The 21,113-nt window shown below is 41.1% G+C and overlaps 1 protein-coding gene across 1 annotated transcript in view; it reads right to left on the bottom strand.

The window, feature by feature from the left end:
- Positions 1-21,113, bottom strand: part of atrnl1b (attractin-like 1b) — a 177,536-nt gene that overhangs the window by 139,661 nt on the left and 16,762 nt on the right. Inside the window, exons 2-12 of the mRNA XM_063003062.1 lie at positions 15,835-15,918; positions 15,477-15,590; positions 13,974-14,102; positions 12,598-12,806; positions 11,872-12,046; positions 11,704-11,791; positions 7,219-7,474; positions 6,046-6,229; positions 2,597-2,751; positions 1,114-1,198; positions 659-867 (exon numbers count right to left, since the gene is read on the bottom strand). Coding sequence (XP_062859132.1) covers positions 659-867; positions 1,114-1,198; positions 2,597-2,751; positions 6,046-6,229; positions 7,219-7,474; positions 11,704-11,791; positions 11,872-12,046; positions 12,598-12,806; positions 13,974-14,102; positions 15,477-15,590; positions 15,835-15,918 — 1,688 coding nt within the window. The remainder of the gene's footprint in view (positions 1-658; positions 868-1,113; positions 1,199-2,596; positions 2,752-6,045; positions 6,230-7,218; positions 7,475-11,703; positions 11,792-11,871; positions 12,047-12,597; positions 12,807-13,973; positions 14,103-15,476; positions 15,591-15,834; positions 15,919-21,113) is intronic.

Raw genomic sequence — 21,113 nt, 5'->3', positions numbered from 1 at the left:
ACCTAGTTTGTCCACCTTGTAGATGTAAAGTCAGAGACGATTGCTCATATATTGCTGCTGTTTGAGTTGGTCATCTTCTAGACCTTCATCAGTGGTCACAGGACGCTGCCCACGGGGCGCTGTTGGCTGGATGTATTTCTGGTTGGTGGACTATTCTGTCCAGCAGTGAGAGTGAGGTGTTTGAAAACTCCATCAGCATTGCTGTGTCTGATCCACTCATACCAGCACAACACACACTAACACACCACCACCATGTCAGTGTCACTGCAGTGCTGAGAATGACCCAGCACCCAAATAATACCTACTCTGTGGTGGTCCTGTGAGGGGTCCTGTGAGGGGTCCTGACCATTGAAGAACAGCATGAAAGGGGGCGAACAAAGCATGTAGAGAAACAGATGGACTACAGTCAGTAACTGTAGAACTACAGTGTTTCTATATGGTAAATTTATTTTTAATGTTGTCGTATATAAAAGGTTTGATGACCGTTGGGGTAAATATTTTATCCTATATTTAGAAAACATATCAAAGTTTTTCTCAGTTTTTCTGTGACACAAAAAGAACAGGGATCATTAAAACTGAAACACTGTAAAGTTCGTGGTCATCAGAGGAAGTTTTGACATTATGAATGGCTTATCTGAATGGTTGTTTAAACATGTACCAGGCTTGGTGGGGCAGAAGGAGGCTGGTGTGCTGCTGGAAAAGCTGGGTTCCCAGGAGACACAGCGGTTCCGTCTCCACGCACAGCGCACGCCCGGACCAGCGGCCTCACATCGCACCTGCCCTACAAACGCCTCGCAGCTGGGCGGCCTGTAGATCAGCACATCATTTAACAGCACGCTGGAGAAGCCACCAAACACGTACATGGACCTGCGAGGAGAGACCAGACAGAAAGCTTATTCTATGTTTTACACATGGGCACAAATTCAGCACTGTTACATGACATTCAGATTAAATATTTAAGATTTTCAATAATTAAAATATGAAATGTTCAACATTACACTTACCATCCAAAACAAGCTCAAATTATAAACATATTACTGAATTAACATGGTGCAAATGAACAGCTTTTTGTGCCTGTGTGAGAAAAAGACACATTATCATTTAGCTACTAACCCATTACTGGTGACGGCAGTGTGGCCGAAGCGATTAACATCTCTGTGCAGGTTTGGTTTGGGAAGGACTTTCCACTCATCACAGGCTGTAAAAACAAGAAAACAATCTCTCTAAACCAAGGGTTCTGTATTTTAGATTCATACAGTCTACTAAGGAAGAGTTCTAAATCCCAATTACATGATAAAATAGGATTCATACCAGTCATTGAGGTATGAAAGCACAGAAAATACAGACACATTGTTGCATGGGTTGTTTTTTTTAAGAAGAGCGAACTGACACATGCACGAGTCGAGTTCATATGTGGATCAGCCTTGTGCACGGAGAGCCACACCCTGATCAGCATTATTCCTCTTCTCTGTGCAGACGCCATCAATCAGCCAGCAGAGGTCGTAATTGCATCCCTATCCGACTCGCTCCCTGGATGAACAACAGCCAAACGTTGTTCACATAGCCGTCCAGCCCATCCGAATGGCAGAGCTGAGATTCGATACGATGTATTCTAAATCCCAACTCTGGTGTGCTAGCATTTTACCGCTGCACCTCCTGAGTGGCCGCATGGGTTGTTTTGATGAAATTCCTACATCTGGTGTTTATTGAATGTCTTTATTTTCTGTTTTGTTCTTTCTTGACTTTTAAAATCTTAAAACCACAATAAAAATCAAACCAAGCATTAATAGTTTCATTTCATTTCAATCCCGGCTTTATCATGGTCAGGGTCACGGAAGGTCTGGTTTCAGATCTCAGCGGAGGTGGGCTAGTGTAATAGACCACTGCATCACTCGAGCGCCTAGAACTCATAATATTGGGAAAACTTTATTGCCAACTGGGGAAATGCTTCATGACCCACACAACAAACGAGGTCAGGACAAAAATGGTAAGCCTTTAAAATCAGGTCACTGGCCAGCAAACATTGAGAACCTCATTTTTTCATCTTTGGTAACTGCTTCATTCTGGTCAGGGTTACAAAGGGTCCAAGGGGAAACAATGAACGCAGTGCAGAAATACCATGAACAGGGATCCAATCCATCACAGACACAGTCAATTATGTCTGACCAGCTGACAGCACAGCTAAGATAAGGTTTAGGTGTGACCACTGAACCACACAAGCGCCCAAGTTGAGAACTGCTATGTAATAAGGACTAAGAAGAGTAAGACTGAATTGGGATTAATCCAAACAAAATAAGAAGTCTAAAATACTAAGATGACAAGCAAATGCTTTATTTTGTCAAGGCTAATATACCTGTATGTTTATGTCCAAACTGATTCCTTACTGATTTCCAAACTAAATTTAGTCTGACACTACCAATTACAATGTTTATCATAAGTGTTTAGGGCTCTCTATGAAACGAAATGGAAGAGATGGAGCACACTGTACCCATCACGAGCTAAGCGTTATGGGTTCAGGGAGGAAGCAGTGGAAAGCTAAATCTACAGCATCCATACATCACATATACAAAGATAAACCAATGTCATATATACATACCAATGTCATAAGCCAGAAAGTCAGCAGAGAAGCACTTGGCACCGTTGCTTAGTGACGTGTCGTTATGAGTGTTCCCACCAAAAATGAGCAGAGTCCCTCCCAGCAGCACAGCTGAGTGAAGATACCGGGGATAACTGCTCTCCTTCAGAATGGTCCTAAATAAAGTCAGTGAAATTTGATTATTATATACTCATATTTGAAAAACCGATGAGCAGTGCTTTCATGTGAGCTGTGGTGTCAAAGCTGGAGCAGAGGCCGCTCAGGTGGCGCAGCGGTAAAGTACGCTAGCGCACCAGAGTTGGGTTTCTAGATACATCGTATCGAAACTCAGCTCTACCTTTCCGACTGTGTTGGGCGGCAGTATGAACAACGTTTGGCTGTTGTTCACGGGCTTAGGGGTAGAGTCGGAGCATAGGTCCTCATAACTGATACAACTGCGGCCCCTGCTGGTTGACTGACGGCGCCTGCACAGGGCTGAGGAATAACATTGAGGGGGGTGTGACCCTCCGTGCGCAGTGTCTCTCGGTGTATGAACTCGGCTCGTGCAGGTGCAAAATGCAAGTCTGTACTGATTGCGTGCCGGAGGGGGCGCAAGTCAGTTGAGTGGAATCCTCAGTCAGCAGCAAAAGGGTCGAATCAGTACAGAGGACATAATCAGGGTAATTGGACATGACTAGAATAGGGATAAAAATTGGGGGGGGAAAAGTGGGAAAAAATAGATAATTTTTTTTTTTTTTTTAATAATAAAAAAAAAAAAAAAAAGCTGGAGCAGAATACTGGGGACAGTGATTAATTTAATGAAAATGCAGGGAATGAGAAACCATGGTGAGTCCAGTTGTACTGGGACTGTACACTGGAAGCACAGCTTCAGCCCACTTCTCCTGGTCAGACATAGCTGACCAGCCAATGGTGGGCTAGTGTAATAGGCTAATGCACCACCCAGTGCAAGAATGATGAATCAATTTGCAAGTTTAAACGTTTGATCGATGCTATTTAACATATTTAATGTACGGCGCGGCAGGATAGTCCACTAGCACACAAGCGTGAGATTCTGAACATCTGTTTGAAACTCGGCTGTGCCACCGGTCGGTTGGGCGCTATCTAGCGGGCACAAATGGCAGTGCCTGCAGCAGACAATAATTGGCCACCACGTCTGCTGGGTGGGGAAATGACAGGACTAAGTGGGCAGGGTTAGCAGATAGAGGCACCTGTGCAGAAAGCATGGGTGAAAAGGAGTCCGCTAGGACTGAGCACAGGTTGGAGGAGGCGTGAGCAGCAATGTACCCTCCTAGAATGCAATCAGGGATCCCTAGCAGCAGAAGACAGATTGACTATGCTAAATCGAGAGAAAATACATAAATGTTTTATATATATATATATATATATATATATATATATATATATATATACACAGGTCCTTCTCAAAAAATTTGCATATTGTGATAAAGTTCATTATTTTCCATAATGTAATGATAAAAATTAAACTTTCATATATTTTAGATTCATTGCACACCAACTGAAATATTTCAGGTCTTTTATTGTTTTAATACTGATGATTTTGGCATACAGCTCATGAAAACCCAAAATTCCTATCTCAAACAATTAGCATATCATGAAAAGGTTCTCTAAACGAGCTATTAACCTAATCATCTGAATCAACGAATTAACTCTAAACACCTGCAAAAGATTCCTGAGGCTTTTAAAAACTCCCAGCCTGGTTCATTACTCAAAACTGCAATCATGGGTAAGACTGCCGACCTGACTGCTGTCCAGAAGGCCATCATTGACACCCTCAAGCAAGAGGGTAAGACACAGAAAGAAATGTCTGAACGAATAGGCTGTTCCCAGAGTGCTGTATCAAGGCACCTCAGTGGGAAGTCTGTGGGAAGGAAAAAGTGTGGCAGAAAACGCTGCACAACGAGAAGAGGTGACCGGACCCTGAGGAAGATTGTGGAGAAGGGCCGATTCCAGACCTTGGGGGACCTGCGGAAGCAGTGGACTGAGTCTGGAGTAGAAACATCCAGAGCCACCGTGCACAGGCGTGTGCAGGAAATGGGCTACAGGTGCCGCATTCCCCAGGTCAAGCCACTTTTGAACCAGAAACAGTGGCAGAAGCGCCTGACCTGGGCTACAGAGAAGCAGCACTGGACTGTTGCTCAGTGGTCCAAAGTAGTCTGGAGTCTGGAGGAAGACTGGGGAGAAGGAAATGCCAAAATGCCTGAAGTCCAGTGTCAAGTACCCACAGTCAGTGATGGTCTGGGGTGCCATGTCAGCTGCTGGTGTTGGTCCACTGTGTTTTATCAAGGGCAGGGTCAATGCAGCTAGCTATCAGGAGATTTTGGAGCACTTCATGCTTCCATCTGCTGAAAAGCTTTATGGAGATGAAGATTTCATTTTTCAGCACGACCTGGCACCTGCTCACAGTGCCAAAACCACTGGTGAATGGTTTACTGACCATGGTATTACTGTGCTCAATTGGCCTGCCAACTCTCCTGACCTGAACCCCATAGAGAATCTGTGGGATATTGTGAAGAGAAAGTTGAGAGACACAAGACCCAACACTCTGGATGAGCTTAAGGCCGCTATCGAAGCATCCTGGGCCTCCATAACACCTCAGCAGTACCACAGGCTGATTGCCTCCATGCCACGCCGCATTGAAGCAGTCATTTCTGCAAAAGGATTCCCGACCAAGTATTGAGTGCATAACTGAACATAATTATTTGAAGGTTGACTTTTTTTGTATTAAAAACACTTTTCTTTTATTGGTCGGATGAAATATGCTAATTGTTTGAGATAGGAATTTTGGGTTTTCATGAGCTGTATGCCAAAATCATCAGTATTAAAACAATAAAAGACCTGAAATATTTCAGTTGGTGTGCAATGAATCTAAAATATATGAAAGTTTAATTTTTATCATTACATTATGGAAAATAATGAACTTTATCACAATATGCTAATTTTTTGAGAAGGACCTGTATATATATATATATATATATACACACACAGTATATACATATACAGTGATAAATCATTCTATTTTATTTTATTATATTACTTATTAGGATTTAATGTCATGTTTTACACACTTTGGTTACATTCATGATAGGACAGGTAGTTACTGGTTACACAAGGTTCATCAGTTTAAGTATAAAGTGAAACACAGGCAATTTACAATCTTTAATTCACCTCACTTGCACATCTTTGGACTGAGCGAGGAAACCGGAGCTCCCGGAGGAAACCCACACAGACATAGGGACAACATGTAAACTCCACACAGAAAAGACCCATACCCGTTCCACCTGGGAATTCAACCCAGGACCTTCTTGCTGTGAGGCGACAGTGCTACCCACCGAAAAGTGTTTTACAAAAGTGGTGTATTTGAACAGCACCACATTTCCATAAGGCTATTAAAAAACGAGGCAAATTTGTGAAGGTTCATGATCACTTACCAGGTGCGAGACTGAACCTCATAGCGGTACATGTCATCCACAAGGCTGTATTTATTAGCTGGCAGGGACTTGTAGCCTCCGTGGACATACACGCTCTCGCTGCCGCTATCGTACACGCTGCTGTGGCCGTAACCCCCCTGAACTGTGGCGCCTCTCGTTTCAGGTACCACCCACATGCGTGTTTCTGTGGACAAAGTGCATCAGGTTTATTAGATGGAGACAATTCTAATGGAAAAGAAATTAATGTATGTGCATGGTTCAGTAAAGGAAGGAAAGGAAAAAACATGAAGAAAAATATTACATCAAACTGTGAGGATTTCAAGCTAAGGGTGATGGTGAGGAAGGAAGAGCTTATTTGTTGCTGCACATAACAATGACCTTTGTGCTCAGCTGTTTTTTTAATTCTAACAGTATGTTGCTCAATAAGTAAAATAATAATGAAATAGTACTAATACTCCTAGGTAATCTGATTATTTAACCCATGTTGATCAATAGCAGCTCTTATGTTGTAAATGTTTGATTTTTCTAATTATTAAAAGTATTATTGTATCATTTTATTTTAAAGTTTTACTACTGTATCCTGGTTTGGATTGTGGTAAATTTAATTTTCCTGGAATCCCTTTAGCCAGAGCAACCCCCCATTCCACAACACATGGCCAATTAGCTAATCTCTATTAGAACCCTGGATCCCAGCAGTAGTGGGCTAACGTAATTTATGTGCCACATGAGCGACCAATTAATTTTATATTACTCTATATGTATATATTTAATTATTTTTAAAACGTGGCATTGTTTATGCATAGTAGACTTCATTTTACTTTCATGTGTGTGATTAAAAATTTTGCACTATGTCAGACATGCTCAGAAAGTAATTGCTTTTAGGGATAAATAAAGTTTATTCAGTTCAATTCAATTCCGTTCATGAGTTGCATGAGAACCACTAAGAGAAAGTGTGGTTTACTCTCCAGTAGTACACTTACACACATCATTTAGCACAATATTTTACACGTTTGGTTACACACATGACAGGAACGGTAGTTACTCATGACACAAGATTCATCAGTTCACAAGGTTATATAGAACACAGTCATGGACAATTTTGTATCTCCAATTCACCTCACTTACACATTATGCACTTCCTAACTATAAGCATCCTGCCAGATCCAGACTTACTGATATTGTACTCCTGCACGTTGCTGATGTAGCTGTAGATGGAGGAGTAGCCGAAGATGACCACCATCACAACGTCTCCTGTATCTAGTTCAGCTATGTGTGCAGAATGGCCCTCCACAGCGTAGACCTGACCGTGGGTGGGTGTGCTGGGAAGGCGTCGATACCAGGTCTTACTCTGAATATTAAACACCCACAGCTCATCCGTAACGTTACCCGAGCCCATCTCCAGCTTTCCACCGAACATGTAGAGCTCATCCTGTAGAGAAAGACAGGGAGAGAAAGAGTGAAGTATGACCCAGACAGATGACCTTTTTCTGACGCAACCCTTCTAATATTATCTGGGCTTGGGACAGGCACTGAGAGCACAGTGACAGGGTCACCTGCCAGTGACTAAGCTTGGTAGTATCATTAGGTATTATTTAGGTGGTGGATCATTCTCAGCACTGCAGTGACAATGACATGGTGGTGGTGTGTTAGTGTGTGTTGTGCTGGTATGACTAGATCAGACACAGCAGCACTGCTGGAGTTTTTAAAATACCGTGGCCACTCACTGTCCACTCTGTTAGATACTCCTACCTAGTTGGTCCACCTTGTAGATGTAACATCAGAGACGATCGCTCATCTATTGCTGCTGTTTGAGTTGGTCATCTTCTAGACCTTAATCAGTGGTCACAGGACACTGCCCACGGGGTGCTGTTGGCTGGATATTTTTTTGGTTGGTGGACTATTCTCAGTCCAGCAGTGACAGTGAGGTGTTTAAAAACCATCAGCATTGCTGTGTCTTATCCACTCATACCAGCACAACACACACTAACACACCACCACCATGTCAGTGTCATTGCAGTGCTGAGAATGATCCACCACCCAAATAATACCAGCTCTGTGGTGGTCCTGTGGGGGTCCTGACCATTGAAGAACAGCATGAAAGGGGGCGAACAAAGCATGCAGAGAAACAGATGGACTACAGTCAGTAATTGTAGAACTACAAAGTGCTTCTATATGGTAAGTGGAGCTGATAAAATGGACAGTAAGTGCAGAAGCAAGGAGGTGGTTTCGATGTTATGGCTGATCAGTGTATATTAACACTAGCATCTGTAATCTATTAAAAAAAACTCATTTTTGAGAATAATTATTTAGAATTCTTTCTTAGCCAATGCTTATCCCTGGTTTAGCCAGGAAACCATTCAAAATTATGCTGCAGTCTGTCTATTTAAGAAAAAAAGTACAAAAACGATGTTCCTCCAAAATAAAAACCAAGTATGTACCAACATGTCTGTTTATAATTACAGGCACTGTTAGTCAGATTGGGTAATAAAAGTTAATGGGTCATAAAAATGCCTGTCTTGTTAATGAGCTCAATCTCACATGAACCTACGGTACCTGGATGCATTCACAAGATGTGCGTCAAAACCTTCTTAGCACTGACTGTGCCATTGTTTCCTGACACAGTTCTGTTCTGTATGCCCTGTATATATTCTATTCAAGATGACGGTGCCCACTGACGCAGATGCTCGGCTCGCTCCATCTTCCCTTTATTCTACTATTTTTTTTTGCTGCTCTGATTTTGTCGTCCTAATTTGGTTAAACTTTAACCCAGTTTGCTACTGACTTGTCAATAAATCACCAATGAGATACCTGTTAATATGCCATGTCTAAAAGCAAAGCACAGACATGGCGAAGAGAAACTGATTCTCACTGTTTCACAAAACGCTGAACAGCTGTTTTCTGCTTTAAATGAGAGCCGTTGTGAGTAAAATGCGACATGGTGACCAGTGAGCTGTGAAACCAAGAAGAGCAGGTTTGCATTTTAGAGCACTTTGTAGTTCAACAATTACTGACTGTAGTCTATTTCTCTACATACCTTTTTAGCCTGCTTTTACCCTGTTCTTCAATGGTCAGGACTCTCCCAGGACCACCAGGGAGCAGGTATTATTTAGGGGGTGGATCATTCTAAGCACTGCAGTGACAATGACATGGTGGTGGTGTGTTAGTGTGTGTTGTGCTGGTATGAGTGGATCAGACACAGCAGCGCTGCTGGAGTTTTTAAATACCTGTAGATGTAAAGTCAGAGATGATCGCTCATCTATTGCTGCTGTTCGAGTTGGTCATCTTCTAGACCTTCATCAGTGGTCACAGGACGCTGCCCACGGGGCGCTGTTGGCTGGACATTTTTTTGGTTGGTGGACTATTCTCAGTCCAGCAGTGACAGTGAGGTGTTTAAAAACTCCATCAGCATTGCTTTGTCTTATCCACTCATACCAGCACAACACACACTAACACACCACCACCATGTCAGTGTCACTGCAGTGCTGAGAATGACCCACCACCCAAATAATACCTGCTCTGTAGTGGTCCTGTGGGGGTCCTGACCATTGAAGAACAGCATGAATGGATGAAATCCAACGTTTTCTAATCCTGGAATCGCTTGGTTTGGCTTCGTAGCTCTTTAAATGATTTAATGCACCCTTAGATTAAGGCAATAAAGTTTTATTAACTCATTTGTGCTTTTTATCTTCTCACGTCTACAAATGACACTGCAGAGCCTCCTTATTTTAAACTGAAATACATTTTATATAAAACTGCATGTGAAGAAACTGTCAAAACTGTCAGTTAATATTGTTTTTAAGCTTGCAGCTCAGTGGCACAGTTAGCAGAAAGTGATTATCATGTGAAAGGTGTAAACACTGTGGTAAGCGTCAAAGTTCCTAGCCTCAGGGTGAATGAAGATCAAAATCCTTATTATGTATAAGCTGCCATACAGATATATTTATATATTTAAACAAAACCACATTTCATGACTATTATCAGCCCTGGATTTAGCACTTTGTGAAACCTCTTTAAATCTTCTGGTACTGTATAGAGCAGCGCTTCCCAACCTTTTTTGCACCACGGACCAGTTTAATATAAGATATAATTTCATGGACCGGTGGCAGGAGGATTTAAAATAGACGAATTTTAGAATGGAAAATCGGTGGGAAATGTTTATTTTTTTTGCTGCAATGAGACACCCCACGAGTATTGGAAATTTTATTGCTCGTAGCGATTTCTTATTATTTATTTTTCTGTGCGGTCCGGTAATAAATGACCCATGGACCGGGCTCGGAACCACTGGTATAGAGTACATGTATTCTAAAAAAATAAAGATGAAAGATTTGTAAACATCACAGATCCATCATTATACTTAACAGTTGGAACAAAATCCTTTTTTACATAACCATCCTACTGTTAATGCCAATTCCAAACTCACCTTAAGTGTCCACAATACTCAGTATATAGTGTGACTGGAAATTTTATATTTTATTAGTTATTTGCATTAAACTCGTAAGTTTCTGCTTTCTTAGTTCAATTAGCAGAGCTAAAAGAGACTTTTGGAAGGTTTCAGAATTCCGAAGGATGATACTGACCTTGACACACACCCACACATACACACAGCCATGTTCCTAACAAACTGACCATTCTTGTAAAATGAACAAGTTTAATGTGGAAAGTTGGGTATAAATACTGCGATAGGGCGGACGGTATCCACCTTTCTCTTCTGTAAAGCTGTGTGAGAGTTTGCATTATGAGATTGGTCCTCAGCTGAGTAATAAATTGATTATTTTGCTTTTATTATCACCCCGGTTGTCTGTGTCAATCTTTAAGGGTTATTTTCAATTCCCACAACATTAGCCAGAAAACCTGGTTCTGGGCATCTAGAAACTTCGGCTACTTATGTTGGCAGCTGGATTAAAGAAAAGACTGAATTGCCGCTCAGATGGTGCAGTGCTGAATTCTGAGTACATCGTATCGGGGTGGGACAAAGAACCGGATGTGGGTCTCTCTCTGTCAGAATGCGATTATGACCTCTGCTGGTTGATTAGAGGCGCCTGCACAGAGATGAGGAAGAGTGCCCTCAGGGTGTGTCTCTCCGCATGCAACGCTAGGTGGCGCCACACTCGTCAATGTGCGGGTGGCAAAAATGCATCCGGCTGCTGCTCATGTTTCGGAGGGGATATGGGTTAGCTTCGATCTCCTCGGTCAGGGCAGGGTTCGGCATAGACAGAGAGGAAGCGCGATGCAAATTGAACAATTGGATGCGCTAAAGGGCCAGTTTATAACATCTCTGGTTGTTTTCAGTTTTTGACAGTTTTTATTTTGTTTGTTTGAATTTTAACGCCATGTTTAACACATTTGTGTCATTTTATAGCATGATCGGTCTCTGTGTGTCGTCCTTAATGTACGATCTGACAGTATGTTTTAAAACTCTATTGCTAAATGTTAATTGCTTGTTAATTGATTGATTTATAAAAGTTAAAATGTTTAATTTCATTTGATGCATGTTCTGTAACATGTTATAAGCACTCATATGAACTACCCTTTACTATCAACAAAATATAAACGGAAAAGTAATTTCCATAAATAATTTGGACATATGAACAGGGCTTTTGCTATAGATCCCAGTATAAACCTGCCTAAAGAATACACAGATGTCCAAAGAGTTGTTACCTGATAGAGTGCAAGAGAGTGGCCGTATCTCGACACAGGTCCGGCACTGCTGGCCACGGTGTTCCAGGTACCAGTGTCCAGATTATAACTGAACAGAAAAAAAATCAAGTCTTTATCTTTTAAACTAAGAGCTGACCATAAAAGACAAATGCGGGTTCATGTACTCACTTTAGAATCATCTGAAAGTTACTATAGTTGAACGTGTACCCTCCGACAACCCACATGAACTTCTCCTGAACTACGGCCTTATGGGATGCCCTGCCTAGTGATGTACCAAAAGGCTTAACTGTAGGCATGACCCAGTATGACTCCGTAGAGGGCACCGTGAGGGAACAATCCGGACCTAGGAAAGCCAGCAAAACACAGAGTGATGAAACATGAAAGCCTTAAAACTCCTGGTGTTGCTATAATCCCATCAAATCATCCCAGAGCAAACAACATTGTTATGCCTCATTGCTATGTAACAATAACCAGCATGTTTAGCCATTTTTACAAACTAATTCATTATTTTTCACATCTCCTTCCCCTCAGGGCTTTGGCATTACAATGCTGCAGGAGCCTTTCTACACCAGCTCTCACAGGACTGTGTTATGCAACATATTTAGCAGGATTAATTGGGGCTTTGGAACATTGTTATCATCAGGGGACAGTAAGGATGCGCCCGCATGGCAGTGCAGGTTGCTGCAGTGGTGCAGAAGCTAAGGAAAACATATTACAGCAGCATCACCAGTAGAGGGAGACACACAGACTATTTAACTATCTACTGGTTTCTAGGAGGGGCTGAAATAAACAGATTGTAATTGGTTTGATGTTTCGTTTTAACAACATTTGCATGACTATAGACAATAAAAAAAGAGAAAGGTAAAAAAAGATACAGTTAATGAACTGCGATACCTTGCCAACTGTCATTGCACACACACAGCTTTTCCCCAGTAAGGTCACAATAACCATGATCAGGGCTGCCACAGTTGTTCCTGCAGTACGGGATGTCGCAGGCCTCGCCCTTCCAGTACTTGTCACACTCGCAGTACACCCGGATTGCTACAGAGTTCGACGTAGTGCACTTGCCGTGGCCTGAGCAGTTATTCGGACAGGAGTTTATGCTTTAGGAAAGATTCAGAAAGAAAGGGGACACAAAAAGAAACAATTTAGAGACTGAAATATCTGTTGAGTGAATTAATTGATTGAACTAATGTACAACGCTGGCTTTAAGTACACACTTTTTTTGCATTTCCCCCCAGTTTTCCTCCCAATCAAGTCGTATCCAACTACCCAATTGCATTACGCTTCCTCTCTACTGATGTTGACCTCCACTCCTGATCGAGGAGAGCCTCTTCAACATGTGTGCAGTAGCCAACTGCATTTTTTCACCTGCATGTGTTGAGTTCATAAGTGGATCATTTTCACACACACAGTCACGCACTGATCCCATGAACCCTTGTCCTACCTACGAATTAGCCAATCATTGTTTCTGTAGACACACAGCCTGCCGGTAGGAGAGCTGAGAATCGAACTCACAAGTTCGAGATGTCAGCTCTGGTGTACTAGTGTGATGTACACACTTATTAAACCAGCAGCTGCCAGCCAAACCACATACAATAAACTAAACAGTATAATAAAATGGTGTTTAACTTTTAGTGGTGTTTTAGTACAGCACTATACAAATCAGTATGGTGTGGTAGCTCACATCCACACCAACAATTTACTTGCTGCTCAGTCACAACCAAGGGAAAATGTTGAACTGCATCTCCAGCCTTCAGACTATTCAGATTCCATTTGAATGGAAAACAAATCTGTCTGTAGCAAAAACTTCTCTATACACCATATGGCCTCAAATATGGGGCAGTGGTGACTCAATGGTTAAGATACTAGACTAATAATCGAAAGATTGCTAGTTCAAGCCCTACCACTGTTGGCTCCCTCACTGTTCAATTGCTTGTACTGTCATTGTATGTCGCTTTGGATAAAGGTGAGGCGTCCACTAAATTCCATAAATGTAAACGTAAGAATGTGGACAAAAATTGTTTGCAGTGGATCCAAAATATATCCTTAAAACACGGGGCAATGTGTGTTCGCTCCAATTTAGTCAATCTACTTACCAGTATGTTTTCTGTAAGATGTAAGACCACCATAATACCCAGACATGGGCAGAATTCCAGCCAGACAGTAACGGTCATGAATCAAACCCTGAACCCTGGAGCTGTTCAACACCAAGACTACCTGCTGTGCTGCATTTGCTATACTAATTTAAAGAGGAGGCTAATACTCACGAGTAAAAAATCTCGAATCCAGTCAGGTTGTAGGCTGCATCGCTGAAAAAGTGCAGGAGAGCAAAGCCAGAGTTGGTCTGCACTTCAGGTACGGTCTCATTTCCTGGGAGCTCTGGCACAATGAGTCCACTGTAAGCCAGTAACAGGGAAACATTTTAGCTAGTCTGGCACATTTCGTCCATACGGTTACAACACACCTAATTTAATATAGAAAGCTGTTAAGGGCCATTCCGCCGAATCTGTGCTATTTCCGTTCTCAGGACATTATATGTATAAATGTGAACTCCATGCTGCTATATTTCATGTATTTACTAATTATATGCTAAAAAACTCAGTCCTGTTACTCATATACACCCATCTTTCACTTAGAAACCTTGTAAAAATGAAACAAAATTGCCTGAAATTGACCAATACACATTCTGAGTAGTTACGTATGTGTGATACAGTGGTACCTTGTAACTTGACGTCCCCTAAACTAGAAATATTTGAAACTCGACACCCTTTGTGGAGAAATCTGTACCCTTAAACTCGACATTTTCATTAAATTTGATGTGTTCAGCCTTAAAAAGTTATTTATCTAATTTTAAATTAACAATGAACAGCCGCTTTGTTCAGCACTTGGCAAATATGAGATGAATCTGCATTATAGCTCTGGGTTCTGAGAAATTGACCTTTTCCGAGTTTAAAATGCTTATCATAAAAAATAAAGCTAAACATGGATTAATGTACTAAAAGAACAAGACCGGAACACTAAACTTAATTATTACTGCTCATAAGTTCTCTTCTCTAATGAAATTTTTCACTCACTGTTTTAGTACAATAAGTCTATATAAAAACACTGAAATACAATTGAAACAGTTAAAAATCAATATAAAAATACAATTAAACCTGCACTTTACCTTTACTTCTTTATTGTTTTCTTATGCTTCTTAATGTGGAAATGCTTCATCTTGGAATACTGTATTCCGTTCAGTAAAGGTGGATTCACAGGCGGTGCACAAACGGTGAATAAAGCGGAAAAGCACAAAAGCTATTTTGTCATTACTCACGTAAATGCGCCTTTACTGCATGGAATACAGTATTAAAAAGCATAAGGAATCGATGAAGTAAACGTAAAATGCAGGTTTATTGTTTTTTATATTGATTATATTTCAGTGTTTTTATTATACTTGTGTTATTGTCAGTGTATAAGTGTCAAAAACAACCCCATTATTTTACATTAGACAAAAATATATTCAGTTCCACAAAACCATGGAATGCACTAACAGGCTTCTCATACATCCTTATGGGGGAAAAAATACCTTGAAACAACGCCACTCCCAGAACCAATTTACGTTGAGTTTCAAGGTACCACTGTACTAGATTAAGATGAACAAAGATACACGCAAATGGCACCTATTCGGTGGATTGGCCTTTAAAATCAAGCATCAACAAAGTCATTTCTCAGTTTAGCAATAACACAAAGCTAAAAGAGCAGAGTCTGCTGTGTAGAACATGACTCACCTGAACACAGCTACTAAAGGGGCGTAAATGGAGTCTCCATCATAGACGTACATGTGGTCCCAACTGCATTCGGTCGCAAAATGATTAAAGCGTAACCTCAAAACCGCATTTGGGCTGCAAAGAGATACAAATGATGTCATGTTGTTGGAACTTCCTTTATTTTGAATAATCTCTTCTAAGTCTGGATTACAGCTTGTTTCTGTAGGACTGACTGTCGCCCCAGACATATTTTCTAAAATGACTGCATGTAGATAATAATAGCTTGTGTATGATAGCCTGTGTGGATTATAATGGCGTCTGCAAGTAACTGGTAAACAGAAGAAGGTGAAGCATGAGAGATTCAGAGAAGAAAACCTACTAGCCCTCGATCAACCAGGTGCACTTGGTTTTGTACTTGTAGTTAATGGGGCCATCAGTTAGGTACCCGGATGGTTCAGTCAATCTGAAACACAGAAATAGAGTTTTTAATTAGAGACCAACTCAATCACAACAGAAAAGCAAAATGTGACATCAGGTAAAGTGAAATGCTAGAAGACACAGCATGTTAAATATTTTAATTGGATATATTTAATGAAAGTTAAATCTTTATTTGTCATATATACATATACAGGTGTACAGTACAACAAAATTATATTTTCACATATCCCAGCTCATTTGGAAGCTGGGGTCAAAGTGCAAGGTCATTGTACTGCACCCCTGGAGCCAAAAGCATTAAGGGCCTTGTGGGTCCAACAGTGGCTGCATAGCAGAACTAGGATTCAACCTTTCAACCTATCGCTTGATAGCCCAAAACTCTACCGACTAGGCTACCACAGTCCAGTGTTTGGATGTCTGTTGTGCATCTTCACAGACATGACAGACTAGGTCTGAGGAAAAAAATGGAAAGGTTTGGCTGTACACCCTAGCCCTTGGGAGGTGCACTTGTCAGTGCACTCTCAATACCGGTCCCAAGTCGGGATAAAAGTAAGGAGAGTTGCGTCACGAAGTACATCTGATATGAAAACTGTGCCAAATCAGGTATGCAAACCAGATGATTACCTAAATGGTGACCCCTAAATAGAGGAGCAGCCAAAAAACTAATAACAGTATAATTAAAATGGCAATATGACAATATTTAACATTGTAAAATACATCAGACTACACAAAGTGTATTATTTGAATATACTTAGTACTAGTTACAAAGGGGGTTATTGGTATGGCCAAGCAAACACATTTTCAGGTAGACCAGTCACAATCATTAAATAAACACAATCATGAGCTATTCAAGACTGTTTGAAATGACTGCAATTATTTTCACCATCAACATTTGTAGGCATAGTCAAAAACAATGTCTTCTTTTGTAATATCAAACCATGACACTTTATACTTAAATGCTTACTGATGCTTGAGGCTTTTGAACTTTGTTTTATCAGTAATTGTGTTTGCTGTTTCTCGCTATAATATTTACCAGAGTTCTATTCTAGGGATGTTAACAATTAACTATGCTGTTGATTAAAAAGTCATTTAAATTCATAAAATCAAATCCACCCAACAGCTGAAGCTTGATTTAAACAGAGACAGAGTTTAGAGCGCCGATTTAAGACTCAACCCTCCTTCTGTGTGCATGTGCCAGCTCATTTAAAGAAAGAGCGTTGCCATTCTTATCCAAGCTATAATTAGGACACTAGTAAATTACTAGCTTAATTTCACGGACCTTGTTTTTCAAAAATCACACATTTCACGGCAGTCATTAAATAACACTCATTATGAATAACACTCAGAAAAAATGGAAGCTACAATACACAGCACAGCTACCTTAAGAGCTGAATGAAAACCTAGAACATTCAGCAATCGTGCAAGACTCCATCTTAAGTACGAAAACACTCGTGTTTTGACACCCCCCTATGCGTCATCAGAATCGGTTGGGAGTTTTTCAAACTCAGTTACGTAAGTAGTATTTTTAGCTGCTTTATACTTCGACATCTTGGACATTTTGACTGACCGACTGCTAACTGAAATGCTGTAGGATTGCTAGGACCGCCTTCTAGTGCAAATTCACCAGTATATGGGAGGCACTTAAATGCTACGTGAATGAAAAATGTTAAATTGCTAAACACAAACCTTAAAGTTTGAATTTCACAGCAAACAGCATATTACACAACAAAAGGCTAATTTTACGGTCCGTGATGCGATTTTCTCGGCCACGAATTAGGAAGGGCCTTAAGTATAATATAATTCATAAACAATAGAACAATTAAACATTAAAATCACAAGCAGAAAGTGTTCTGCGATATTATGGTATTATGTGGATCTATGTATAGTGAATATTTTTACAATTGGGACTATTTCGCAAACACTTTGTTAGCAGAGCAGAATATTATGATAAACTCTATATACATATCTTATATACATTTTTTTTAAATCACAATATTTCTTAGCATATAATAACACCCCCCCCCCCCCTTTTCCACGCTGCAACGTGTAGTGCAAGCTGGCAATTATAAGCAAAGAACTGATCTCTGTGCTTATTTATGACCAGATGGACCCAAGTTTGTTTGGAAGTGTGTCTAGGATGATTCACTAAACAGCACATCCATTCTGTTCCCATCCCCTCTGTTCTACACCAATGAGAAGCAGGAACCCTGTGGAGCAGCAGATCTCTGCTCTGCATTGCATCATCATGAAACATTCAACCTGTCTGTGCCATGGACTGCACTGCCCAAAGCCAGTAAGCACTATTGTTCACTCAAAGAGGGCCTATTGTCAGTGGAAGTCAGCTCAAGAGAGCAATTACTTATGAACAATGACCTCAATTCTGATGACACACTCGTCGTTTAACACATTTCTGGCTTTTCAGATAAACAAGGGCCAATCTAAAAGCAAAATCAATCGAAGAGACGTTGTTGTTTTACACACTTTGGTTACATTCATGACAGAACCTGTAATTACTGGCGGTTACACAAGATTCATCAATTTAAGTCCGACGCAGAAACGAGGAGAACATGCAAACTCCACACAGAAAGGACCCAGACCACTCCACCTGGGAATCAAACCCAGGACCTTCCTTTTGAAGGTGACAGTGCCACCCACTGAGCCACTGTGCCGCACTCTGTTCTGAATATAACATCTTTAAGTTGGATCGCTTTCACAGCTCAGCTAATCACATCATGATATATCCATACCTCCATATTCAGCAGGTGCCTGACCGTCAAACCCAATAAATACATGATACCATGAAAACAGAAGCAACTGACAGTTAAAAAAGTGCAAGGGAACAAAAATAAATAAAAATAGCCTCAATGCAGATGTAGATGCAGATTCAGACTAATTATACGATACCATGTAGGGTTGAGAAATGAAACTCTGTTTCAATTTAGAACCGAATACTAAACGGCAAGTACTGGGTGCAAACAAAATTTCAGTTCTGCCTGTGAGGTCCTAAACACAAAAACCTTTTATTATCGTAAACAAGGACACATATTTGCAAGGACATATGTACATGTCTGCCAGGACCTGTCTACATTACTATGTCACGTGTCAACACAACAGTCTGCCCGAGCTTGTGTGCATGGCTAACTAAGACAGTGTGCAATATGGATCGTGGTAAACTGGTTAAGAGTGTGGCTCCACTTTAGAAAACAAAACAACATGGCTGATGGCTAGTAAAGGCTGATATGCTGATTTTCCTTGAGTTGAGATGCTAACATCTTTCACACCCATTGTACTATGTATTGACTTTGTTTACTTGGTTGCGAGCAGCTACATGTTGTGCACTGAATACACTTTAGTTCCAGCATTTCACCCCGTTGCTGAACGATATGAACGATATGAGTCAATGATTATCATTTAGCACACCAGAGCAGGGATTTCGAATACATCGTATCGAATCTCAGCTCTGCCATCCGTCTGGGCTGGGTGGCTACATGAACAACGATTGGCTGTTGTTCACAGGGTGGGATAAGCCGGACCGGGGTTCCTCATAATTGGTGCAGTTACGACCTCTGCTGGCTGATTGATGGAATAAAGCTGATCAGGGTGTGGCTTTCAATGCATAAGGCTGATCTGGCTGATCTGCATATGAACTCACCTCGTGCAGATGAAAAGATGCTGTCGGTACTGCGCATGTGTCGGAGGGGGCGTGTGTCAGTTGCTAAGCTCCTCAGTCAGCAGTGGACTGATCGGGCATCTAAAAACAGACCTGACTGGTTATGTCCAAGTGGGGGGTGGGGGTTGTGGCTAAGGACCCGTGTTCAAGGCAGTTACTGCATTGAGCCTAGTAATTCTGCGAAAACCGGACCCACCAAGACCCTGTCCTAGTAAAGCGATGCTAAAACAGTGGGAATAATATTCCTGCAGTAATAATTCAAACTGCACCTTCCCTACCAGTCAACCCCACACAATCCCATCCTGTTAGCTGAAGATCAAATCAATACTATTACTTATTTTTACACAGATCTATACAATAAAGCAAAGTCCACAGTGATACTAATAGCAAACACATAAATCATATATGAAAGAGGAAGCGGTGTTCACTGTTCCCCAGTGACTATGAGCTATTAGTATTTAGGAGTGCAAAAAATTGCTCAAAGTTCTGATTATAGCTGATATTTAGTATTTAAGAGATGATTAGCCAGCGTTTAAACATTCCTGTTGACAGACATGATGTAAACGTGAGCCAGGTGCAGACACATCTGGAACAAGCACAGTTCTGTAGTATTATGTCAATAGCCAGTGTGTGATTGGAAGAAATACACCGATCAGCCATAACATTAAAAGCACCTCCTTGTTTCTACACACACTGTCCATTTCATCAGCTCCACTTACCATATAGGAGCACTTTGTAGTTCTACAATTACTGACTGTAGTCCATCTATTTCTCTACATACTTTTTAGCCTGCTTTCACCATGTTTTTCAATGGTCAGGACGCCCACAGGACCACCACAGAGTAGGTATTATTTAGGTGGTGGATGATTCTCAGCACTGCAGTAACACTGACATGGTGTGTTGTGCTGGTATGTGTAGATCAGGCAAAGCAAAGCTGATGGAGTTTTTAAACACCTCACTGTAACTGCTGGACTGAGAATAGTCCACCAACCGAAAATATCCAGCCAACAGCGCCCTGTGGGCAGCGTCCTGTGACCACTGATGAACGTCTAGAAGATGACCAACTCAAACAGCAGCAATAGATGAGCGATCGTCTCTGACTTCACATCTACAAGGTGGACCAACTAGGTAGGAGGGTCTAATAGAGTGGACAGTGAGTGGACATGGTATTTAAAAACTGTGTCTGATCCACTCATACCAGCACAACACACACTAACCATGTCAGTGTCACTGCAGTGCTGAGAATGATCCACCACCTAAATAATACCTGCTCTGTGGTGGTCATGTGGGGGTCCATTGAAGAACTAGGCTAAAAGAAGTATGTAGAGAAATAGATAGACTACAGTCAGTAATTGTAGAACTACAAAGTGCTTCTATATGGTCAGTGGAGCTGATAAAATGGACAGTGAGTGTAGAAACAAGGTGGTTTTAATGTTATGGCTGATCAGTGTATGTACTATGTTCCAGGAAAATCTATCGCCTCTTTTGTAGTCTGTCTCAATGCCCTACTCAGGATGTTGTCTGATAGGTCAAATAGCTTGACTTATAATTAT

This window comes from Trichomycterus rosablanca, chromosome 10, assembly GCF_030014385.1.
Source record: "Trichomycterus rosablanca isolate fTriRos1 chromosome 10, fTriRos1.hap1, whole genome shotgun sequence".
NCBI lineage: Eukaryota > Metazoa > Chordata > Actinopteri > Siluriformes > Trichomycteridae > Trichomycterus > Trichomycterus rosablanca.
This window is presented reverse-complemented; position numbering and strand designations above follow the sequence as displayed.